We start from the raw sequence: 26,975 nt of genomic DNA, 5'->3' as shown, positions 1-26,975 counted from the left end.
GCTAATATCCGGAATCTACAAGGATCTTAAGCAAATTTACAAGAAAAAAACAACCCCATTAAAATGTAGGCAAAGGATATGAACAGACACTTCTCAAAAAAAGACTTACATGCAGCCAACAAACATATGAAAAATAGTTCAACATCACTGATCATTAGAGAAATGAAAATTAAAACCACAATGAGATACCATCTCACGCCAGTCAGAATGGCAATTATTAAAAGGTCAAGAAACACAAATGTTGGCAAGGTTGCAGAGAAATAGAAGTGCTTTTACACTATTGATGGGAATGTAAATTAGTTCAACCATTGTGAAGGAGAGCGGGGCAATTCCTCAAAGATTTAGAATTAGAAATACCATTTGATCCAGCAATCCCATTATTGGATATATACCCAAAGGAATATTAAATCATTCTATTTTAAAGATACATGCATACATAGGTTCATTGCAACACTATTCGCAATAGCAAAGACATGGAATCAACCTAAAGGCCCATCAGTGATGGACTGGATAAAGAAAATGTGGTACATATACACCATGGAATACTATGCAGCCATAAAAAGGAACATGTCCTTTGCAGGGCCATGGATAAAACTGGAAACCGTCATTCTAGGAAACAGGACCTATAATAAACAAATGAGTACAAAGATTTTAAAATGTGAATCACCTGGGGATCTTGTTAAAGTGGAGGCTGAGATTCTACCTTTCTAACAGTGCCTGGGGTCATACTGATGTGGCTGGTCTTGATCCCACGTTTTAATTTCATTTTAGATTTTAGGTTTTAGATAGTGTCTTAGTCAGTTTGGACTATGATAAAAAAAAAATACCTTAGTCTGTTCAGGCTACTATAACAAAGTTATAAACAACAGAAACGTATGGCTCACACTTCCAGAGGCTGGGAAGTCCAAGAAAGGTGCAAGCAGATTCAGTGTTTGGTGAGGGCTCTGCTTTACAGCTGGTGCCTTTTTGCAGCATCCTCACATGGACATTCTCACATGGAGGAAGGTGCAAACAAGTCCTCGCCGGGCGCGGTGGCTCACGCCTGTAATCCCAGCACTTTGGGAGGCCGAGGCGGGCGGATCACAAGGTCAGGAGATCGAGACCACGGTGAAACCCCGTCTCTACTAAAAATACAAAAAATTAGCCGGGCGCGGTTGTGGGCGCCTGTAGTCCCAGCTACTCGGGAGGCTGAGGCAGGAGAATGGCGTGAACCCGGGAGGCGGAGCTTGCAGTGAGCCGAGATCGCGCCACTGCACTCCAGCCTGGGCGACAGAGCAAGACTCTGTCTCAAAAAAAAAAAAAAAAGTTCTCTTGGGTTTCTTTTAAAAAAGCAGGAATCTCCATCCATGAGGGCTCCACCCTAATAACCTAATCACCTCCCAGATACCCCACCCCTCCACACAACTGCACTGGGGATTAAGTTTTCACAAATGAATTGGGGGAGGACACAGACATTTAGACCACAGCAAATAGCATGGTCAATGAAGATCTCTCTGTGGCTCAGTCTCCTTTTCTGTAATTGGGGTCAATAATTGATCCTACTACATAGGTGTTGGTACATTAAAGTACAAAGGGTGTTTGTACATTAAAGTACAGTATCTTGGACATAGTAATAATTCTATACCCTTTTTTATAACTCTATCACTTAATTTAATTTTTAAAAGACTTCCCTGCAGAATAGCCTGGCATCCTTCTAAGGAGTTAATAAGATGATAATAGAAGCAAGAAGGAGATAGGAAAGTTAAGGTGAAGGACATCCACCCTCCATTGACAATATTATTTCCAGGAATGGTAATAACAAGTAGAAATCTTGTGAAATCTGGGAAGTCTCAGTGTATAAATGTGGAATTGGACTTCTGAATATACAGTATTTGGGTTTATTAAACCCCATAATAATTTTAGTAGCAATTACTTCTCTGAGTGTAAAATTAATCTCAATTTATAAAATAAAGTAGAAATTTCATGTCTATCCTTTTATAGAAATTATTTTAGAGATATAGGGTAAACCCACAGGAACAGGAATATACAAATTGCATTAAATTATGTATATTTTATTTAAAAAGCCAATTATGCTGGAAAATGTTATTATTTTATAAACAGAGAGCTAGGATTATGTAGATTATATACAGTTGGTTTTAGAAGCTAAGATATAGCTTATTTTAAACAGATGCTGTATTTCAGAAATGCATTTCAGAAATCTGTTTTTTCAATATATATAAAGCTGAGAAACTTCACCCACCCCCCCTTTTTTAGGAAAATCCTCTGATGAACTTTACATTAAGATATTTCACAGTAAAAGAAAAAAAAAAAACAGCTTCATATTATGCTCTTTGGGGAGTTTGGTTTTTCTCTTTTGTATTGTGTGGTCTTATGTTAGAGTAATCCTGCATAGCACTGTAATCTAGACACAGATCATGGTTATTAATGTCAATGATAATTATATCATACATTTTGATGGCATCACAGTCTTCAGAGGGCTTTTCCATACATTACTTCAGTTAATGTGCTCTACAACCCGAGAGGAAGGCAGAACAGGTATATTTTTTTTTTTTTTTCTTTTTTTTTTTTTTTACAAAGGAAGACAAGTGAGATTTGCTGAAAATCGCATGGTTGAGAAATGGAGGAACACGAATCAGAACCCAAGGCTTCGGAATTCTGACTCATTACTCTGCACCCAGACCATCTAACGTTGCACTGAGACTCTGACAAGGAAGGCGATGATCTGTGATGACTTGCTGAATATATTAAGCAGAAATGAGAAGATATAGGACAACAACCTGGGGCAAAATGTAGATAAGGAAAGGAAACCTGTCCTGATTGGGTTGTCTTTCCTTTAAGTACCTGAGCAATGGATGGAAGCAGAGACTCAGAATGGTAACCCTCTCGATCAAGTTTTTCAGGATGATGATTCAGGATGATGGTTTGGAAGCATTCTTTTTGAAAACTAGTTGGTAGTTGATGCAGAATGAAATACTGTTCAACTGAGAAAGAGATGAACAAGTATCCAGTGGCTAATGCCCAAGCTGATGGCCCTACCCCACCCCAGTTCTATCACCACCTCATGTCTTGCAGATTGCTGGGGTTTCTGGTGGAAATCCAGCTCCTCTTTAAAACTTCCTCCATTTCCTCACCCTCCACGTCTACTCTTAGCACTTGAGAGCATACATTTCATCTTTGCTCCTCTTCCTTCCCCAGATGATCCAAATAGAAAATACATCAGCACATGGGAAAGAGCAACGTTGATCATCTTCACGGAAAGGCTGAGGACCCTGCGCCTGCCACACATTAGCCAGGGTGAGCAAGCAGTGAGAGAGAAAATACTTTTTTCAAAAAGCCAACTGGTAAGGAATGTTACTAAGCTACCATGTAATTTTCTGTAGCTTTCTGGCTGTGTGTCGCAAGGCTGTTAAGGCCTGGCCATGTAGGATTATCCCTGTTACTTCCAAATTTCAGTTTTGTTTCTGAATTTAATTATCCACAAAGTTTCAGAAAGACCCACATAACTCAAGATCAATTACATTCACTTATTTTCATGTTTTCTGGGATCTGGCTGGTGTATTGGCTGGATCATCTGAAAAGCAGATACCAAGATGGAGTTGAAAATAGAAGAGATTTTAGGGGCATAATTCTTGTGAAAGATAAAGGGGAGAAAAAGCAAGAGAAAGCAAGGAGAGCCTTACACCCAGATCTGACACCTGTAAAAAGATAGAGGGAGGAAAGAAAGATTGGCCAGAAAGGGCCTCAGACTGTGGGACAACCACAAGAAGATTGCTCCTAGAGTCACCTTGCATTGGTTCAATGGTGAGCACTTACGCCAGTTCTGTGCTCAGTCATTGGTTAGGGGATGTCCAGGTAGCACATAGTCCCAGCTTGAATACAGAGTCAGATTCTGAAGCTACTCATAGCCAGAAATTGACAGCAGTTTCTCTCTTGAAGGTAGAGCTGACTTGCACACTTCCACAGCTGGGCAAAGGAAAGAAGATGGTCACAGCAAGCTAAGTCCCTACCTGTGTATGTGAAAGGCTTCATCTAGTCAGTGGATTTATGCCATATGACAAGAGCATAGATACAGATTTATCCATGCATCCATGCATCTGTGGACCCATGTGGATGCATGCATGCATCCATCCATCCATCCATCCTTCCATCCGTCCATCCGCTCATTTCTTGCTTTAGATGATGGCAGCAATCTGTGGAAGCTTCTATCAGAAGAACCTCTCCTTGGTGCTGCCTCAGAAATCAAATCTAGATTTTGCCTCTTCTGCTAGTAAGGCTGTAAGTTCTGAATGTCAACCAGCTTATATCTCCACCCAACCTGCCTCCAGCTCTCCTTGTAACCATAAGTCAATGTATTATCCGTCTGAGACCAAGCCCTTAACCACACCTTAATTGCTGCCAGTCTGATATACCAATTATTTGAATCCCGCTGGTACTTTGCTCCACTGGATGGATCGTAATTCATGTTATAGTCGCTTTGATTCAGTGTTCCAGGCACAAACAATGCACACCAAGCAAGTGATGAAGTTTACTGCAATGTCCTTGGGTTCAGGGTCAACGAGAGCAACTGACAAGCAGCAGAGGTGGCGAGCTGACTTGGCTGTGTGCCTTCCAGTTCTTAAGTCATTGAAGCTGTTCACCTTCAACATGACCCTGGCTTTTGGTAATAATATTTCATAGCAGCCTCTATCCAACTAATGTGGCAACAAGCCATGCAATTTTGAGCCCAGAGAAATCATGGGCCTTTTGAGAGCACATTATTTTGGAGGATGAAGTCGGTGGAAATGTGTAGGGCTTGGCAGGTAATAAAAAGAGGCTGATTTTTTAAACAAATAATTCTACCAATTAGAATATAATTCTCTTTGAAATCAGCTATCTCTAAGGTCCTTTCATTTCTTTCATCCCATTACTTACTCTATCAAAGAACACAAGTTTCACCATAATAGAAACCAATTCCCCCCCTTTTTCCCCCTAGAACAATGTTTATGTTTTGGCAGGCTTTCTCTCATGTGGCTTAAAGTACCACATGTGCTCACAGGCATTCTATCAAGTAGTTTAAAGAGCATAAAACCTGCAGTAATATTTTTGGGAGTAAATTTTATTGTTATGGCTTTAAAACACGATCAAATAAAAATAAGAATTCCATTAGTAGTCGAATATTGTAATAATAGAGTTGAGAATAAATTTTACTGTTATAGGAACTATAAAACAGCAATAATAAAACACTATTATTGTGAATAAATTGTGTTGAGATGACTAACTAGAAAGCTATAAAACACAATGATAAGAAATAATCTAATCACCAGGAAAGATGTGATAATAATTCACCCTTGTTAGTGAGGAGCCCATGGTTCCACTTCATTGGCCCTGAGTTCCCTGGGTTACTGCTTGCATTTCATAAGGTCACAGAAAGCTAATCTTTGGCCAGTGGGGTTGGCAGGAGACCACATATTACAGTGAAATTGGACGTGGGGATTGAGGAAAATCCAATTATCAGTGACAGTTAAGAAAATCCTGTGTAGTAATACCAAATGTCCTCACAACACATTTTTAAAATTATTTGCAGGTTTTTACTAACAGTTTGTATGTATTATTTGACTGCATTTTTATGTGTTTTTAAACTTTTATTTATATTCTTTTGTTTCAGAATAACTGTATGGAACTACATATTGGTTGGTGGGGGGAAGCCTACAAAAGTCCTTACAAAAAGTCCCTACAAAAGGGACTACCCATACGTCCCTCTGCCATGAATCCATCTCAGTCCATTCCAATTAGCAAGAGTATGGAAGGAAGACACCCTTAACTTCCAGGTCCCCCTCTCTTTCTGTGGAACCGACAGTGCCATTAGAATCCTTGCCCCAAAATTAGTACTACCAAGGTGCCTGCCAGTCCCCTCACTTGGGCGAGGAAGAGAGTGACATGGGTGTTGCATTTTACCCCTCATTCTGAACAGCAAAATTCAAATTCAGGATTTTTGAATTAACTATATACCAAGGGAAGGATGCAAAATGCTAACAATGCAGTTTTCTTTAAGGTGCCATTATCATAGGCAAGCTATGCTGAGTTTTCTGTACTCACCGCCTCCACTTTCTCACTTCCCTTTCCTTCTTTAACCAGCTCCAGGCAGGCGTTTGTCCCCACCACATATCTCACCACATATCTACTGAAATTGCTCTTTTCAAGGTCTCTGGGAGCCTCTATCCTGCTGGTTGATTGGTTAGTTCTTCGTCCTCGTTTGACCAGTGGGTAACTCCCAGTTTTTTGTTTTTAATGCTCTCCTCACTTGGCTTCTGGGACAAAATAGTCAGCCATTTCTTAACTACCTCACTGGCTGTTCTTCACAATTCCCTCGCTGGATTCTTCTCTTCTACCAAGTCCTCTAAATGTTAGGTCAGCCCAGGGCTCAGTCTTTGTCTTTCTCTGTCTATACCCACGCCCCAGATGAACTCCTCTGCCCCACTGTCTTTAAACACCATCATGATATTGTGATATAATAGGAAATACATATTTTGTCTTTGTCCCTGGTTCCTGATACAGAGCTCCTAAAACCCTTGGAATTTCCTCAGTGATAAGATCAATAAGGGTGAAACGGCCATTTTTGTTATTCATGATGTCCCTTTTGACTATGTCTAAGTTTAAGTGAACAGGTAATTTTTGGAAAGTTTCTAAGTTTCTGGTTGCCAGGAGAATCAGCCATGTGATTAGAAAGTTGGAACTTTCAGTAATCCCTTCCCATCTCTGGGGAGGAAAGAGGGACTGGAGTTTTATTTAATCACCAATGACCAATGATATGATCAACCATGCCCATGTAATGAAGTCTTCATAAAAATACAAGGGAACAGAGTTTGGAGAGCCTCTGGGTTGCTAAACACATGGAGGGACTGGGTGCATGGCATGCCTGGAGAGAGCATGGAAGCGCTTATCTCCTCTATTTTTTTAACTGCATTCTCTTTCCTTGAAATTGTAACATTTGTTTGTGTACTTGTTTATTTTTCTCTCAACTCTACTGTGAGTTCCATAAAAGAAGGGACTCTGCCTTGTTCACCTTTGTATCCTAAGTATCTAGCGTAGTGTCTTGTATACAGTGGTGCTCATGAGATTTTTGTAGAATGAATGCATGAATACAGGGCAAAAGATTTAAACTGGGTCCCTAAATGCCAGGGACTCCATTTAAATACTCTACCTGCCCTGCACTAAAGTTTGCCTTGCTCAATTAGACTATTAGCAGAGGTCTTAACGTGAGTCTTTACTTTTACTGGTCAATGAGACTCAAGCATAAGTTGGCTACGTCTGAAAACATGGTGGAGTATCTGACAGAGTCCTTCATGTAAGAGGGGCGTGGGGGTAAAATCCACTTGGGAAAGGATTGCCATTGTTTTCACTGCTCAGATTTGGAGAGATCTGGGTTTGTTTAAGAAGCTGGTGATGTGGTTCATCAGAAAAAGAGAAGGCATTTGACCCCAATCAAAGCCTTAGATTGAAAGAGGAAGAGGAAATTCTGAATAATGACCATGTCCATTATGACCAGAGCAGAGTATTCTTTCTGGTCTCATGAATAGGCTCGTGATTCAGAAAGACTAGCCTACTATTCCCATCCAACCTGTGTGAGGGGAAGAGCAGGAATGACTGCTCTTGAGTATGAGTGATGGGGATTCCTAGAAATACTCCGAGGTGATTTTACATAGGGAGGAAATTTATTTCAGGATCTGGTGAAGTTGAGAGCTCACATAAATTTGGTTTTAGAGAAGAAATGAAATATCAAATGGTACAGCATTTCCCCCATTGGAAAAGGTGGTTTGAGGACATGATAGAGTTAATAAAGCAATTGCCCGAGTCTCTTTCTGCTGAGACATCCACTAAATGACTTATCTCATCTTGATTGTGGGAGCCACAGTCTTGATGCATTCATTCTCAAGGACACTTGATCCACTGCCAGAGAGGCCCAGAATTTTCTAACTTACTCTGTGGCAGAATGAAGCCTCTGCTTGAAACCCTTTATCTTTTGGGGATGCTGGTTCCTGGAGGGCTGGGATACGATAGGTGAGTGTAAAGTGGGAAGAGGGACTGATTATTATGATTTAGATTGTCTAAATTGAATGCTTTTTTTTTAAGACCAAGGCAGCTGGCTTCTCCTTCCTTACTACTCATATATACCGCCACGAGACGAGAATAATAAAGACCACTGAAATTTATCACTGAATAATAATAGTCCTCTAATAATCCTTGAATAAATGAATAAATATCTAACAAACATTTCCTAACACAATGCATGACATATACCAATAGACATGTCATGTTTTGTGATTGGAAAAAGAAAATTGTAATGCAAATTCTATATCCCTCATTTTCATAGTATCTCAACTGGTAAATCACATTATCCTAATTATTAAGAAAAATGTTAAAATGACCAAATAATTTCATCTAGAGATAAGTACTATTAATGTTTTCAGATAGCTAGCTAATTATGTATGCAGCACTATTTCTGAAATATTTCAGTTAAATTGTATTACAGAAATTTTCCTATGGCATTAGCAATTTATTTAAAACATAGTTGAAATTGCTAATAATATTCTGTCATTTAGTCAATTCTTGCTCTTTCATTTTTACAAATAATGCTGTGATGAGCATCCAGCTACACAATTTTTTGTGCTTTTTCAAATCTTTGATTTTTTCTCTAAGAAGTGGAATTATTGGGTCAGTAGCTGAGGAAAATCTAAGAATCTTGCTATACATTGCCCAATTATCCTCTAGAAAGATTACATCAATCTACACTTCCAATAACAGTGTGTGAAAGCACTTTTTAAGTGTTTGGCAAATTGACAAGTAAAAAATACACATTGTTGACTTCCTTTGAATTTTTTGATTTATAATAAGAGTAAATATTTTGTCTTGCTTATTACTAATTTTATCATTTTATAAATTGCCCATTAATGTCATTTGCCCATTTTTGTGGTCTCTCCCTATTCTTAATGAATCATAAGTTCTCTAAATACATTCTATTGAAATCTGTGTCTGTGTGTGTGTGTATAGTTTCCACAGACAGTGTGTATTTCCCTTGTTCGTACACAAATAATTATTTTGTTGATTTAGCATATCTCATGAAGCATATGTGGTTATAATTGGTATTTCCTCTTTTGCTTCACAGTTAAAGAAATTTTGCAATGAACTTGCTCTCACATAACATAGAAACTCATTCCAATTTTTGTCCAACAATATTTGTGTGACCTCAGCTTGTTCCTTATCCTTATAGACAGTTCAATTTCAGATATGTACAGAGTCCAGGATCTCTGTAATATCAAAAACCTGTTTGAATATTTCTTTCTCATTTTTCCATTAGTTTACTTCGTTTCATATACATAGTGCATTTACTTTCCTTTCTGAAATTCCTCATCCATAAATTGGAAACAAAGACTCTTACATTTTACAGGAAAATATGAAAAAAAAAATTAGGCTGCTTAAAAATATCAAGAGCCTTAAAACATAAATCTTTTGGCCTAGTGTTCCTGCCTCTGGACATCTATAGTGAGGAAATAAACTAAAGTCTGAAAGAGTTTTATGCAGCTCTGAGAGGCAGCTTTATTTATAATATATATATTCTAATATTTGGAAACAATTGAAATGTCTATGTTAGGTTACATAAATGCTGATATGTAATATAGGACAATGGGATATTATTAATACAATAGAAAAATAAGTATAAAACTTTTTAATGGCATAGGAAAATATGTGTTTTATGCTAAAGAAAAGAGGCTGCATATAAATCTAATGGAGTACTTTAAAAAATAAAATAAAAGCATGTACTAAAATGGTAATTGTTATCTTTGGTTGGTGATATTTTTCCCTTCCCTCAACTATTATTCATTTTGCAAACATTGTGCAATGAATGTGACATAAAACTTTTATTTAAAAAATTAGATTCCAAGCCCAGGTTAAATTATGGAAGTGATTAGGCTTAGGCAGTGGGACTCAGATAAGACAGCTTCCATTGGACAGTTCCTCATGACTGCACTTGACCATGCTTGTCTTTATTGGCTGTTTTTATTTAAATTATTAGTTATTGATATAAAATAATGGTCCCTTTTATGTAACTCTTGCCAACTCAAAACATATGTTAGTTGCAATTTTTGATGGTCTTTATTCACCATGCGCAGTAGTAGTCTAGAAAATTTAAAATTAATAAAAATTACAAGCTTTGTAATATTTCTTTTGAACATTTAGGAAGGTAGTCTCCCATATATTATACATTGCATACATCCTGAAAAAGTGCAACTCTGTATAATCATGCGGGATTTAGCAATATCAATCAAATGGCTTGAAAATGTTCATCCTCTTTGATCTACTAATTCTTCTTTCTGGAATGTAGCTTAAGGAAACAATAGAAAATTAGAACAAAGATTTACACAAAAAGCTATTATCTCTAGAATTATTTACAATAGCATAAAAACAAAAAGGGACATAGCTTTAATATCCAGCATAGAAGAAAATATTTAAATAAATGATACTATGTAACATATGCTTACTGTCAAATAGTGTGCAACCATTAAAGAGGTTTCATTGGTTTGAGGAAATGTCTTTGGTAGAATACAGAATACAAAGAAATGAATACAAAATTATATATAGATATAGATATAATCTGTACGGCATTTAAGAAAAATAAATGCACAGATTAAAGTCTGGAAGGAAATATGCCAAAATATCAGCAGTTGTTACTCAACAAGATGTAATTATTGATAATTCTTCCTTCTCTTTTCTATTTTTCTCTTCCTTTTTCACCTCTCCATACTTTCTACATTTTCCATGTTAGGCATATGTTAATTTTGTAAGCAGAAAAATAAAGTCTGAAAATACAGAACTATCATGAAATATTTATGTAACTATTTCTTCACCAAGTATTTAAAACACAAAATTTGCCTCAATATTCATTAAGATTTTTTTGCCTCTTTATACATTCCAGTCAAAATGCTATCAGACCATCATCTTTGATCTGCAGACTTTATTAATAATGTACCCCAAAGGATCATTTTCTCTATTAAACATTTTATGAATTCCCGTTCAAAAAGAATACACAAAGTACAATAATCTTTTCATTTGATCGGTGAGATGAGACCGGTGATAATTTGGGAGATAGCCAACTTTTCCCCTCCTTTCTACATGTATTATGCATCACCCAAGAAATTGCCTAGAAACAGAGAATAGCCTTTTCTAAGTATACGGTTTAAGCATTCATTTGAACAAAGTATTCAAGTTTCTGAGGATTAAGTATTGTGTTTTAGTTCCATATACAAGTGATAAGCATTTTTAATATCAGGCGCTTTCACTTAAATCCCAGACCATTCACTTTTTTTGCATATGAAATGGACCCAGTTGTTTAGTGCTGGGCTTAGGGAGTAACAGACTCACACAATTTGTAGACATCAGCCAAGAGTAAGGCAAATAAATGCCTGAGGATGTTAGGTTATCTTTATTTATTAAATTAAATAAATTTAATTTATTTAATTAAATAAATTTAATTTATTTTTAATAAATTAATATAATAAAATAATAATTTATTTAATCAGTGCTATGGCATTGCCAGGGAATCCCAGCCCAACTGAAACAGGAATTCACCAGGTGCAAACCCCACTTTTTAGTGTACTCACTTTCCTAGACCACTGAGTAGATAACTATGATAAGGGAAAACCCAAACATTTGCTAAACTATGTAAAGGAAGGAAGAGCAGCCATCATCCTTGTTCTCAACACCATTGCAGAACCATCGTCAATGATCTCATTTCCTGGCAGGACAGGATGGGCCAAACAGCCAGTGTGAGGAATGAGAGACAGGGAGTGGGGGGTTGGGGGAAGTTAAAAGAATATCCTCTTCATTTGCTTCATTCCCTCTCCTCTCCCCATTCTGAGAAGGGATTAAAATGATTTTCTAGTGACTTTATAATACTTATTTTTACTATCTTTATAGTCCCAATCAGAGATAGACAATTTGGATGATTTTTTAGCCCCTAAAAGTGGACTAATTAATACTTCACCCTTATTTTCTAGGATGTAATAAAAGAATAGTTAAGAATATGTCACAAAGTCTTCAGGAAAAAAAAAACCTGGGATAGTAGTATATACCTTAAGAATTATTGTTACTATCAAATGAAGATAGATAGATAGATAGATAGATAGATAGATAGATAGATAGATAGATTATAAACAGATAGATGGACAGACATGATACAGATATCAAGTTTTTAGAACAGTTTCTAGCATACACAATTGCTAGTAAAATATTGGTTGTTATTATTGGCTATGCTTGAGTTTGGAATTCTGCCTCTCCTGACCTTAATATACTTTGTGCACCATTTAATGGGTAGTTAATCAGACACTAGCTTATACCTTATGTCTTGTTATTTAATGGCTAAGTTATTTTGCTTTTGATGTGTTTATGTCATATTGTCTTAAGCAGATTTTTAATTCTGCAAGAAAGAAATCTTCTTTTCAATTACTACTACCTATTACTACTTTTGCATAGAGTAGTAAGAGTATATAGCCACTGGGCTGTTGAGTGAGTTAAATAAGATAATAATATAAAGTGCTTTGACCAGTGCCTAGCATATAGTGCTCAGTAAGGGTTAACAATTGTTAGTATAAAATATACATATTTGCTGATTAGTTTATAAAGACATGAAATGTGCTCCTGAAAATGCATGTTAAGAATGAATTTTTATGAATTTTAAATACAATAGAAAATACATGTATTTTCTTTACAAAATGATACCCTTTTGTAAAGCAATCAGCCTCAACATATTACTTCCACTAGTATATATTTTTGTATTAAAATTTCTCACTCCAAAGCACCTTTGTTTATTAAAAAAATCAAATGAATGGTAAATATTAGAAATACATTTGTGAATAACATGAAGAAGATAAGTGTTTCTCAACTATTACAATATAAATAACATTTATTTCTTTTAATCTTCTTTTAAAATTCATTTTTATTGTTTTAACCAATTATTTAGACAATCCTATCTCATGAAGACATTGAGATTGTCTTTTCATTTGGACAGGCTAATAGGGCAAACTTCATTCAACAATGTAATAAAACATTTTTAATTTTGAGGACAAAGAGCTTCTGTTAAGTTCAAATTATTATTAATATTACTAACAATTAATAATAAATCTAACTCTAAGTTTAAAGTAGTGGAATTGTGTGGAGAAATTGATTTCCATTCAAGTAGCTTAATGTGGTACATGATGCTAAGTGAACCAGAAAAAAAATAAAATTAGGACTTACATAGATATAACTGGAACTTGTGTTTTAATTAATTCTATCAAAATATTTTGTAGTTTGGCATTATTTGAGGATAATACTAGTTGGATGGCTAAATTATTCTTTGTACAATTTTTATTTTTAATATCATGAAGCAAAATAGGGCTGCTGCTTTGTTTTGAATTGTATTTTAACACTTACTAGGAATTGACTATGTGTCAGAAATTGTGCTCATTGTTAAACACAGATTATCTTATTTAATCCTCATAAAAATCCCTTGGTAAAGTACTATTATTATTCCCATTTTACAAATAAAGAAATGGAAGACTTAGAGAAAGAAAAGATACAATACTATTTTGAGCATTTTTTGAATGCTCAAGAAAATGTAGAAGAATAGGTAAAAGTCATAGAAATGTTAGCTAATTAGACCTCTAACACACTGCATTGCAACTCAGTATCACTATACAAAAGTTTGTACCCCAGCAGCTCCACAAGTTCATACTCCAATGCCATTAACATAGTAGTCATTCTGTACATATTTGCTGGGTAAATGAATTACCACTTAATATGCCCTGACAATAAAAATATAACCCCATTTCTTGCTTACATAAAGCATTTAAACTAGGAAACTAAGTAATTCAACAAATGTTTATGTGGCTTAGAGATAGAATATTAGCTGTATAACTTACTAGCTTTGTGACTCTTTGCAAATTACCTAATTTCTCTTGGTCTCAGTTTCCTCATTTGTAACATATGGAGAATAACAATTTACAGAGTTGTAGTGAGAATAAAATTATATACTGTGCATGAATGTTTCTCTTAGGTGTGAGCACAGTATCTGGTAAAGAGGTGGCACTGAGTAGCTCTATTAAGCTGTTTGTTAAAAAATAAAGCATAAATAGACATTAGGAATAAGCCCATATCTATTAAAAAATTGAATAGATAGTTAATTAGCCAGGCATAGTGGCACATGCCTGTAATCCCAGCTACTCGGGAGTCTGAGGCAGGAAGATCGCTTGAACCTGGGAGGTGGAGGTTGCAGTGAGCCGAGATCACACCATTGCACCCCAGCCTGGGCAACAAGAGCAAAACTCCGACTCAAAATAAATAAATATTTTAAAATTTTTAAAAAAAATTTTTTAAAAGATAGTTAATAATCTTGTAAAACAGAAAGCACCAGGCCAAGATAGGTTCACTGGTGAATTCTGCCAAACATTTAAGGAAGAAATTATACCAATTCTCTGCAATCTCTTCTAGAAATAGAAGCAGAGAGAATATTTCCTAACTCATTTTATGAGATCAGTATTATCTTAACGCCAAAATCAAAGAATTAAAGGAAAAGAAAATTACAGGTCAATATCTCTCATGAACACAGATAGAAAAATCCTCAATAAAATATTGGCAAATCAAATTCGGCAATGTATAAAAAGAATTAGACACCATAACCAAGTGGAATTTGTCCCAGGTATGCAAGGCTGGTTTGACATTCAAAAAATCAATTAATACTATCTGTTCTACCCACAGGCTGAAGAAGAAACATAACATGATTATATAAATAGATGTAGAAAAAGCATTCTAACACACATTTGTGATTAAAAAGGTGGTAGGGAACTTCCTCAACTTGATAAACAACATCTCCAAAAAATCTACAGTTAACATTATACTTAATGATGAGAAACTAGAAGCTTTCCTACTAAGGTCAAGGCAAGGATGTTCCCTCTCAGCACTCTTTTTCAACATTGTACTAAAAGTCCTAGCTAATGTAATAAGACAAGAGAAAAAAATTAGAAGTATACAGATTGGGAAGAAAGAAATAATACTGTCTTTGTTTGAAGATGACATGATTGTCAATGCAGAAATCAGAAAGAATCAACAATAAGTCTCCTGGAATAAGCAATTATAGCAAAGTTGTAGGATACAAAGTTAATATTAGAAAGTCAATTGATTTCCTATGTAACATCAATGGACAAGTAAAATATCAAATTAAAAACAAGTTACCATTTACATTAGCATGGCTCAAAATAAAATACTTAGGTACAAATCTAACAAAATTTGTACAAGATCTGTATGAGGAAAACTGAAAATCTCTAATGAAAGAGATCAAAGAAGAACTAAACAAATGGAAAGTCCATGTTCATAGACAGGAAGACTGAATACTGTTAAGATGTCAGTTCTTCCCAACTTGATAGCAAGTTATTTAGTGGTTATTGACAAACTGATTATAAAGTTTTTATGGAAAAGTGAAAGACCCAAAATATTCAACTCAATATTGAAAGAGAAGAACAAAGTCAAAGGACTGACAGTACCCAACCTCAAGACTTAATATAAAGCCACAGTAATCAAGACAGATGTTATTGGCAACAAAATTAACAAACGAATCAAAGGGAGAAAACAGAGATCCCATAAATAAACCTACATAAATATAGTCAAAAGATCTTTGACAAAGGAACAAAATAGTCTTTTCAGCAAATAGTGCTGGAACAACTAGACATCCAAATGCAAAATAAGTGAATCTAGACATAGACATTGCACCTTCACAAATATTAACTCAAAATGCATAACAGACCTAAATAGAAAATGCAAAACTATAAAACTCTAGAAGATAACATAAGAGAAAACCTAGATGACTTTGGTTATGGTGATGGTTTTTAGATATAATACACATGGCACAACCCATGAAAGTAAGAATTGATAAGCTAGACTTCATTAAAATTGGAAACTTCTACTTTGCGGAAGACAATGTTAAGAAACAAGAAGACAAGCCACAAACTGACAGAGTATATTTGCAAAACACACATCCAATAAAGGACTGTTATCCAAAATATATAAAGAACTCTTAAAACTCAGCAACAAGAAAAGGAATAACTTGATTAAAAAATTGGCAAAAGACTTGAACAGACATCTCACCAAAGAAAATATAGAGATAGCAAGTAAACATAAAAAAAGATATTCCACATCATATGTCACTAGGGAATCACAAATTAAAACAAATTAATAATATTTGTTAATAAAACAAGAAGATAATACTTTGCACCTATTAGAATGACCAAAATCCAAAACACTATAAAACAAATGACAACACTAAATGCTGACAAGGATGTGGAGCAACAGGAACTCTCATTCATTGCTGGTGAGAATTCAAAATGGTACAGCCACTTTGCAAGACAGTTTGGCAATTTCTTACAAGACTAAACAAACTCTTACCATATGATCCAACTATTGCACTCTTTAGTATTTATCCAAATGAACTGAAAACATGTCAACACCAAAACCTGTACAGGGATGACTATAGCAGCTTTATTCATAATTGCCATATCTTGGAAGCAGCCAAGGTGTTCTTCAGTAGATGAGTAAGGATAAATAAACTGTGGTATATCCAAACAATGGAATATCACACAGTGCTAATAAAGAAATTAGCTTATTAAGCCATGACAAGACATGGAGGAAACTTAAATGCATATTATTTAGTGAAAGAAGTCAACCTGAAAAAGCTGCATACTGTATGAGTCCAACTATGTTACATTCTGAAAAGACAAAACTACGGAGAAGTAAACAGAGCAGTAGTTGCCAGGGGTTAGGGAAAGGGAGGGATAAATTGGAAGAATACAGAGGATTTCTAAGGCATTAAAACTATTTTGTGCCTGGCTCAGTGGCTCACACTTATAATTCCAGCACTTTGAGAGGCTGCAGCAGGAGGATTGCTTGAGGTCAGGAGTTTGAGACCAGCCTGAGAAATACAGTGAGACCTTGTCTCTACAAAAATTAAAAATTAGCAGAGTGTAGTGGCTTGCACCTGTGGTGCCAATTAATTGAGAGGCTGAGGTAGGAGGATATTCTGAGTCCAGAGCCCAAGGCTGCAGTGAGCTATAATCATGCCATTGCAGTCCAGCTTGGGTGACAAAGTGAGACCTTGTTTCAAAAACAAAACAAAACAATTTAGTATTATATTATAATGGTAAATATGTGTCACCAAACATGTGTCAGAATCCATTCAATGTACAAAGAACGAGCCTTAATATAAACAATGGATGATGTTGGGTGATAATGATGTGTCAAAGTAAGTTCATTGATTCTGACCAATGTATCACTGTGGTGTGGGATGTCTATAGTGGGGAAGATTCTGCATGTGTGAGAATAGCGGGTAAATGGGAACTATTTGTATTTTCTGCTTAATTTTTATGTGAACCTGAAAGTGTGCTAAATAATAAAGTTTATTTTTAAAAAGATATACCATTGCAAAAAAATATTAGTTCTCACTATTATATGCAGTAGAGTAGTTAATATTGCAGGGTCTTCAGTCAGACTGTCAGGGTTTAAATCCCTAATAACACTTTCCCTGTGATTCAGTTTCTTCATCTCTGAAACGGAGATAACAAGAGTACCTATCTCAGAGTTTTAGAGAGAAGTAAATGAGATTTAAATTGCTTAGAACAGTGCATGTCTTATAAGTTTCACTTCAATAAATCTTAGTTATTATTTCATATACAAATTTTATTTGTATCTACAACATTTTGTCAAATCATCTTAGCCTCCCTGCAAGGTTGGAATAATTGTCCTCACTCTACAGATGAAGAAACTTCAGCTCAGAGTGGCTCAATGGCTGCCTAAGGTCTCACAATTAGTAAGTCACAGACCCAAGGACTCCAACACAGGCCTTTGTCCTCCAAATCCTGTGCACACTGATTCTACTACCTTTTTCATCAACCCACCAACCCTCAGCATATCCCAGTTTCATCACTGCTTTTCCTCTTACTTTCTTCCCTTTGCAGATCCTTAGCACAACACAGACAAGAGATTGTGGACAAGCCAGTCAGTCCACGGAGCCTGGAGACGTATTCCTATAACATATACCACCCCATGGGAGAGGTAAGGAAGGACACATGGCGGGAGGTTGGTGGTGGTCACAACCCACTTTCGAACAGGCAAAGAATGGCTCACTATTAATATCCATGCGTTAGAGAGGCTGAAAATGTGGTGTTAAGATCTGTCAATACATTGAGTTCAAGGGATTCCTGAACATCTCCTTACCCACCACCACCACTGAAGCTATAAAAGCTGGTGATATGAAATTTTAAAAAATTAATAACAAAAAGAAAATGGTCAAGAACATCCCAATGAGCCAGTTTTGCTGCTGTGAACATGAACCAGAATTAAATTTTATTTTTGTTTGTCAAGTTCTTAGCAAGTTTAAGCTGGCCAGCATTGCTGTTTACATGAGTGTGAGGTGGAGAAGCCTTCTGATTGAATCATATTTAGCTGAAATGTATTTTTTGTAGGATTTACAGGACACATGCAGTAGTTCTTAAGAGGGGAAAACTTTAAAAAATTTTTTTATAATCTATGCATCTGACAAAGGGCTAATATCCAGAATCTACAAGGAACTTAAACAAATTTATAAGAAAAAAACATCCCCATCAAAAAGTGGGCAAAGGATATGAACAAACACTCCTCAAAAGAAGACATTTATGCAGCCAACAGACATATGAAAAAATGCTCATCATCACTGGTCATTAGAGAAATGCAACTTAAAACCATGTTGAGATACCATCTCACGCCAGTTAGAATGGCAATCATTAAAAAGTCAGGAAACAACAAATGCTGGAGAGGCTGTCGAAAAATACGAATGATTTTACACTGCTGGTGGGAGTGTAAATTAGTCCAACCATTGTGGAAGAGAGTGTGGCGATTCCTCAAGGATCTAGAACTAGAAATACCATTTGACCTGCAATCCCATTACTGGGCATATACCCAAAGGATTATAAATCATTCTATGATAAAGACATAGGCACACATATGTTTATTGCGGCACTATTCACAATAGCAAAGACTTGGAACCAACCCAAATGTCCATCAATAATAGACCGGATTAAGAAAATGTGGCACCTATACACCATGGAATGCTATGCAGCCATAAAAAAGGATGAATTCATGTCCTTTGCAGGGACATGGATAAAGCTGGAAACCATCATTCTAAGCATACTATCACAAGGACAGAAAACTAAACACCACATGTTCTCACTCATAAGTGGGATTTGAATAGTGAGAACACATGGACACAGAGAGGGGAATATCACACACCAGGGCCAATAGGGGGGTGAGAGTCTGGGGGAGGGATAGCATTAGGAGATATACCTAATGTAAATGACGAGTTGATGGGTGAAGCAAATCAACATGGCACATGTATACCTATGTAACAAACCTGCATGTTGTGAACATGTATCCTAGAGTTTAAAGTATAATTTTTAAAAAAAGGGGATGGAACCAAAAAAAATTATGTTGAATGCACCTTTTAAGTATAAATAGACAAGACCATGTAAATTATACCTTACAACCACACCCTCTGTAATCTCCATACAGTAAAACTGGAAAGGTCAAAATAGTATTTAATGTTTTACAATTTATATGAAAATAAACTGAATCATAGCTTCTCTCCCCAAAAAAGAAATATTTGTATTGCTCTTAAGATAAGTTTGGTGGTTTCCAAAATTGGATACAGTGAAAAATTAGCTTCTACTTATGTACATGTGTGTATGTATGTGACATTATGCAAATCTTTTTTGAGGTATAAATTTCTAAATAGAGTTACTGGGTCACATTGCATGTCTACATTTTTATATAAATGCACAATTTGCCCTTCGAATGACCTTTACCAATTTATTCTCTCAGCATTTGGGAATATATTCATATTTTCCAAAATTTTTTTCAACAAGTACAAGAAAAGATTTACACTTTCTTATATAGTAGTCACCCCAAAGTACTGAAAGTTCTACAGTTTTGAAAAGGTCCAGTATGGCCCATGGACGCTTTATGACCTGGTATCAGAGATGTGTTCACACCTGGCTTGAGCACTTGCTGGCAGTGTGACTTTCACAAAGACACTTAAACTTTTTAATCCTCAGCTTCCTCATCTGTGAAACAGAAATAGTAGTATCTATCTTGTAGCACTGTTGTGAGAGTAAATGAAATAAACAATACTACTATGTACTGAACAAGCAATAAATAAAAAATATTTGTTGCTGCTACTGGCTGCTATTTGTAGCTCTCTCAAGACTTAAGGCATCTGCATCTGACCTAGTCCCATCACAGATATAAACGCAACTACGCTTGTGGTAAGCTGTTATTCTTTTCAGTGAATAGACTGAAATGAAAATACCCTCACTCGAGTAAGTATTATTACTGTTATAATAAATTTTATCTCTACCTATCCCATGCTAAAATGAATGTCAATTGAGATATAACAATTTTCAAATAGGATATTTGTTATCCCTCAATTAACTTTTTTTTTTTTTTTTTTTTTTTTTTGAGATGGAGTCTTGCTCTGTCACCCAGGCTGGAGTGCAGTGGGCAATCTCAGCTCACTGCAACCTCCACCTCCTGGGTTCAAGCAGTTCTCTGCCTCAGCCTCCTGAGTAGCTGAGATTACAGGCACCAGTCACCATGCCCAGCTAATTTTTTTGTATTTTTAGTAGAGATAGGGTTTCACCATCTTTGCCAGGTTGGTCTTGAACTCCTGACCTCTTGATCCACCCACCTTGGCCTCCCAAAGTGCTGGGATTACAGGTGTGAGCCACCACACCTGGCCAATTAACTATATATAATAACTGTATATTATTTACTATATTTAGTAAATAATAATAAATATATTATTTACTATATTTACTATAACTCTTGGTTGTTGTCTGTCAGAGACATCAACTATATAGAAATTGATTGTAAGAGGTGTGAAATGCTGCTGATTGTCTGAATATGTCTTATGTTTGTGAATTTTCTTATTGCATTCACTGTTATGGAACCCCAAGTTATGGACTTCCAGACCAAGGTGTAAGAACTCTTTCTAAGCACAACATAAGACTTGTAAGTAAATCAGCCACTATTCAGGTCTACTCAATTGAATCAAAACAACTAGCTTAGGACTTGATACAGAAACTTCTGTTGGCATGTGAGAACATGTGAGAAGGCCATACTCAGGTCTTCTCTAATCTTGGAACCATGGTGTATTAGTCCGTTCTCATGCTGCTATAAGGACACACCCGAGACTGGGTAATTTATAAAGGAAAGAGGTTTAATGGACTCACAGTTCCACATGGCTGGGGAGGCCTCACAATCATGGTGGAGTGTGAAGGAGGAGCAAAGGTGTGTCTTACGTGGGGGCAGCAGGCAAGAGAGTGTGTGCAAGGGAACTGCCCTTTATAAAACCATCAGGTCTCCTGAGACTTATTCACTATCATGAGAACAGCTCAGGAAAGCTTGTCTCCCACCCCATGATCCAATCACCTCCCACCAGGTTCCTCCCATGACATATGGAGATTATGGAAACTACAATTCAAGATGAGTTTTGAGAGGGGACACAACCAAACCAATGTATTCCACCGCTGTCCCTTCCCAAATCTCATGTTGTCACATTTCAAAACCAATCATGCCTTCTCAACAGTCCTGCAAAGTCTTAACTCATTTCAGCATTAACTCAAAAGTCCACAGTCCAAAGTCTCATCTGAGACGAGGCAAGCCCCTTCCACCTCTGAGCCTTTAAAATCAAAAGCAAGTCAGTTACTTCCTAGATACAATAGGGGTACAGGCATTGGGTAAATACAACCATTCCAAATGGAAAAAAAATTGGCCAAAACAAAGGTGCCACAGGCCCCAAGCAAGTCCGAAATTCAATAGAGCAGTAATTAAATCTTAAAGCTCCAAAATAATCTCCCTTGACTCCATGTCTCACATCCAGGTCATGCTGATGCAAGAGGTGGGCTCCTACAACCTTGGAGTGTTCTGTCCCTGTGCCTTTACAAGGTACAGCCCCACTCCTGGCTGCTTTCATGGGCTGCCATTGAGTGTCTGCAGTTCTTCCAGGTGCATGGTGCAAGCTGTCAGTGGATCTACCATTCTGGGGTCCAGAGGATGCTGACCCTCTTCTCACAGCTCTACTAGGCAGTGCCCCAGTAGGGACTCTGTGTGGGGTTCCAACCCCACATTTCCCTTCTGAACTGCCCTAGCAGTTCTTCATGAGGTTCTTCATGAGGGCTCTGCCCTTGCAGCACACTTCTGCCTGGACATCCAGGCATTTACATGCATCCTCTGAAATCTAGGTGGAGGTTCCCAAACCTCAGTTCTTGACTTCTGCGCACCTGCAGGCTCAATGCCATGTGGCAGCTGCCAAGGCTTTGGGCTTTCACCCTCTGAAGTCATGGCCTGAGCTGTACCTTGGCCCCTTTTAGCCATGGCTGAAGCAGCTAGGACACAGAGCACCAAGTTCCTATGCTGCACAGAACAGGGGGGCCCTGAATCTGGCCCATGATACCAATTTTTCCTCCTAGGCCTCCAGGCCTGTGATGGGAGGGGATGCTGTGAAGGTCTCTCACATGCCCTGGAGACATTTTCCCATTCTCTTGGTGATTAACAATTGGCTCCTGATTACTTACGCAAATTTCTGCAGCAGGCTTGAATTTCTCCCCGGAAAATTAGTTTTTCTTTTCTATTGCATTGTCAGGCTTCCAAACCTTTATGCTCTGTCACCTCTTGAACACTTTACTCCCTAGAAATTTCTTCCTCCAGATACCCTAAATCATCTCTCTCAAGTTCAAAGTTCCACAGATCTCTAGGGCAGGGGCAAAATGCCTCCTGTCTCTTTGCTAAAGCATAACAAGAGTCACCTTTGCTTAAATTCTCAGCAAGTTCCTTATCTCCATCTGAGACCACCTCAGCCTGGACCTTATTGTCCATATCACTATCAGTATTTTGGTCAAAGCCATTCAATAAGTCTCTAGGAAGTTCCAAACTTTTCCACATTTTTCTTTCTTCTACTGGGCCCTCCAAACTGTTCCCAACCTCTGCCTTTCACCCAGTTCCAAAGTCGTGTCCACATTTTCAGGTATCCTTATAGAAGGACCCTACTCTACTAGTACTAATATACTGTATTAGTCCATTTTCACAATGCTGTGAAGACATACAAGAGTCTGGGTAATTCATAAAGGAAAGAGATTTAATTGACTTACAGTTCAGCAGGGCTGGGGAGGCCTCAGGAAACTACAATCATGGTGGAAGGGGAAACAAACAAGTCCTTCTTCACATGGCAGCAGCAAGGAGAAGTGCAGAGCGAAGGGGGTTGGGGGTAGCACCTTCTAAATCCATCAGATCTTGTGAGACTTATTCACTATCGTGAGAACAGCATGGGAAAAGCCCACACCCATGATTCAATTACCTCCCACAGGGTCCCTCCCATGACATGTGGGGATTACAGAATTCAAGATGAGATTTGGGTAGAGATACAGTCAAACCATATCGCATGGATATCAGCAAAAGATATCACTGGGATCCATAAAGATGGAAGAAAATCTCACAAAATAAGCCTGACCTGAAATTTCTGGCATGATTGTGTGCCACATGAAAGCTAAGGCTGGTGGTCAATTGAAGGATGTACTGTTACACAATGTTTCTGAAGTGTTACTGGTGGGTTATTCAAGCTGTTAATTCTTAGTAACTTATTTGAAAGTGCAATGGTAGATCCTAAGACTTGGTGAGAGAACAGATTGTAAAAGAAAGGGAAAGATAGGAGGTTTACTTTTCTGTTTCTTTTACCACACGGCTGTTGCAGTCTAGAGCAAAGATAACAGAGTTCAATGTGTCAGTGAAAGAAGCAGTTATCTTAATCAGAGGCATGCAAACAATCTTCCTGCTGATAGCCACAGTCCTCCCTTGCTGTTTCAGATCTATCAGTGGATGAGAGAGATCAGTGAGAAGTACAAGGAAGTGGTGACACAGCATTTCCTAGGAGTGACCTATGAGACCCACCCCATGTATTATTTGAAGGTGAGTGAGAAGGCTGAGAATTACCTTACCGGGAGAATTATCCAATCTGAGGATATATGTTTACTATTCAGAGACTCTAATCAGAAGTGTGGAAAAGAGGCTATGCAGAATCACTTCACTTTTTCCACCCCAAACTGGGCTCTTAAAGTTCAAAACTCGTAGATGTTCTTGCCTTAATCATCTGGGTGAAATCAAGTTCAGGAGTGAAGAGAATTTGGGAGAATTGAGTGGGACCATGGGGTAGGGCTGAAAACCAGCAGGGCCCAGAAGTGGACAATGTCCACTCATGCTTCAACCAGAGCCCGTTCACTTCTCATCTGTATTTTAAGTTGTTATTTTGTTTATATTTTTAAATTTTAAAACGTTCTTTTAAAAAAAGAAACATGTTTGAAACCCACAGATAACCTTCATTTTTAGCTTCTTCCTTTTATGGTTAAGGGAACAAAGATCCAGAGAAGTGAGGTGACTTGTGAAAGGCCACATAGCCAGATGTCAGTATAGCCAGGGGTATAACCAGGTCTCCAGCATCTCCTACCCCTTTTGCATGCAACATGACCAAAAGTATTTGGGACCAAAAAGCCATTTTTCCACAGGGCCAGGACCCTTGGGCTCCTGGTTCTAGACCAGTGATTTTTCAATTCGGGCTGCAAATTAAAATCACCTGGGAGCTGCCAATAATCCTTATGCCTAGACTCCACCTAAGTTGGTTATAGATTTTGACCCAGTTGTTTCAGGATGGGACCGGGCGTACTTCGAACACTCTCTAGGTGATTCTAATGTGTAGCCAGAGTTGACAATCTCTGCACCAAACCAGTGGTTTTCAAAGGGCAGCACTTAAATCATCATCATCATCAGCAGCAGCAGCAGCAGCATCACCACCACCACCACCACCTGAGGGCTTGTTACAAATGCACACTCTCAGGTCCCTGCAAAGGTTTACTAAATCAGAAACTCAGAGGTTGGAGCCCAACAATCTGTTTTAACAAGCCTTCCTCCAGGTGATTCTGATACACACTCAAGTTTCAGAACCACAGTGCATTTTTACACTTGATCATAGCCAAAAGGCTGAGAAGCGATACCACAGTGCATTTCTAACAAGTTCCTAGGTGATGCTGATACCACTGGTCCTGGACCACTGTTTAAGAACCACTACTAAAGTAGTACGACATTAAGAACCAGCGTTACTTAGTTCACTGCTCTCTTACTACTTAGTGTAGGTGTGTTAATTTACAAAGCACAGCCCTAAATTTGAGAGTTAACTACAACTCTTAAAAATTATTGGCTCTGAAATAGAATTTACCCAGGGATTATGTGAGCAACTGGTTGATATATTAAGCATGGAGCACCTGCCTACCTGATTTTCCATAGGCCATCCAAGTCTATGCTAAAGCAGCCAAAAAGACATCTAAATATCCTCTGCCTGGGGCATATTATAAAGAATAGAACATGCACATAATAAAGAGTTGATAAAGATAAACATGTAGTTAGCATACATGTACTCATAAAAAGGCTAATTATAAGAGAATTATAAGAGGGTGCGGTGGCTCACGCCTGTAATCCCAGCACTTTGGGAGGCCAAGGCAGGTGGATCACGAGGTCAGGAGATCAAGACCATCCTAGCTAACATGGTAAAACCTCATCTCTACTAAAAATACAAAAATTAGCTGGGCGTGGTAGCACGTGCCTGTAGTCCCAGCTACTTGGGAGGCTGAGGCAGGAGAATCGCTTGAACCCGGGAGGTGGAGGTCACAGTGAGCCGAGATCATGCCACAGCACAATAGCCTGGGTGACAGAGCGAGACTCTGTCTCAAAAAAAAAAAAAAAATTAAGGTAAGAGGTGGATTAGGAATTGTCCTGACAATTTGGAAAATAGATGAGGCTAAAAGGAGAAAATTCCTTGAATATGATAGATCCAGTCATGTATTTATTTAATTTTGTAAGTTTCTCATAGAGAGGAAGGGAGCCTTCATCACCCCAGCTCCCAGTGGTTTTCAACAAATAGCCATGGTCTAGGCTATTTACAAATCCAAAACAGACATGACTGTTCTAAGCATGGGAGTGTTAACAGCCTCTTCACCAAAGAGAATCCACAGTTAGCAGATTAATTCCCACCCACCCACCCCTCTGAACGAGGGGAATCTTCCTTAGAGTGAGGCTGCACTGATGTACGAGAATAGCAAATGGGGAGAAGGAAAGAAGATTGGGCTGGCAGGGAGTCAGGGAGTCTCTCAGGGGAAGGGGAATTTGTGTAATTGAATCCATTTGAAATTTCAAGAATTTTGAGTGGAGATTGGGATTCATTTTAAAGACCTATGATTCTTGAATATTACCTCTTGTGCACTTCACCACTCTAAGTGAACTCTAAGTGCAAAGGTTTTATAAAGTTTATCCATATTTAGCCTCTTAGCTTGTGGATTAGAGGTTATACTTTTATCTATAGTTAGGGAATAATTTAAGGTATAGGCAAGATCATTTTTGGGGTGGGTACCATGGGGAGTCAGTGCATGGTCCTGAGAACAACCATCAGGGTAACTGGCAGGAGAACAAGAGTAGCAGAGGAAAGAATCATATTGATGGCTGTCTCATTAGCATCCTTGCCTCCCTCTTGAAACAACAGAGTGGATTTTAAAAAGGGACCTCTAGGGGAATTAAAAATCTCATAACTTTGCACAGTGGCTTACAATAATCAGCAATTGTTTGGTAATGGGGCATGGATGTCTTCTCCAGATCAGCCAACCATCTGGTAATCCCAAAAAGATCATTTGGATGGACTGTGGAATTCACGCCAGAGAATGGATTGCTCCTGCTTTTTGCCAATGGTTTGTCAAAGAAGTAAGTATCTTTAGCTTCCTCATACTGGTAAATCACCCCCATAAAATACCTGTCACTTCTTGGCTACTTACAAACCATGCTTCTTTCACATG

The 26,975-nt window shown here is 37.6% G+C and overlaps 1 protein-coding gene across 1 annotated transcript in view; it reads left to right on the top strand.

Moving 5' to 3' along the window:
* Nucleotides 1–7,887: 7,887 nt before the first annotated feature.
* Nucleotides 7,888–26,975, top strand: part of CPO (carboxypeptidase O) — a 30,013-nt gene continuing 10,925 nt past the window's right edge. Inside the window, exons 1-4 of the mRNA XM_050752244.1 lie at nt 7,888–8,037; nt 18,015–18,111; nt 23,950–24,051; nt 26,779–26,883. Coding sequence (XP_050608201.1) covers nt 7,970–8,037; nt 18,015–18,111; nt 23,950–24,051; nt 26,779–26,883 — 372 coding nt within the window. The 5' untranslated portion in view covers nt 7,888–7,969. The remainder of the gene's footprint in view (nt 8,038–18,014; nt 18,112–23,949; nt 24,052–26,778; nt 26,884–26,975) is intronic.

The sequence above is a fragment of the Macaca thibetana genome, chromosome 12 (assembly GCF_024542745.1).
Source record: "Macaca thibetana thibetana isolate TM-01 chromosome 12, ASM2454274v1, whole genome shotgun sequence".
NCBI classification, from domain to species: domain Eukaryota; kingdom Metazoa; phylum Chordata; class Mammalia; order Primates; family Cercopithecidae; genus Macaca; species Macaca thibetana.
This window is presented reverse-complemented; position numbering and strand designations above follow the sequence as displayed.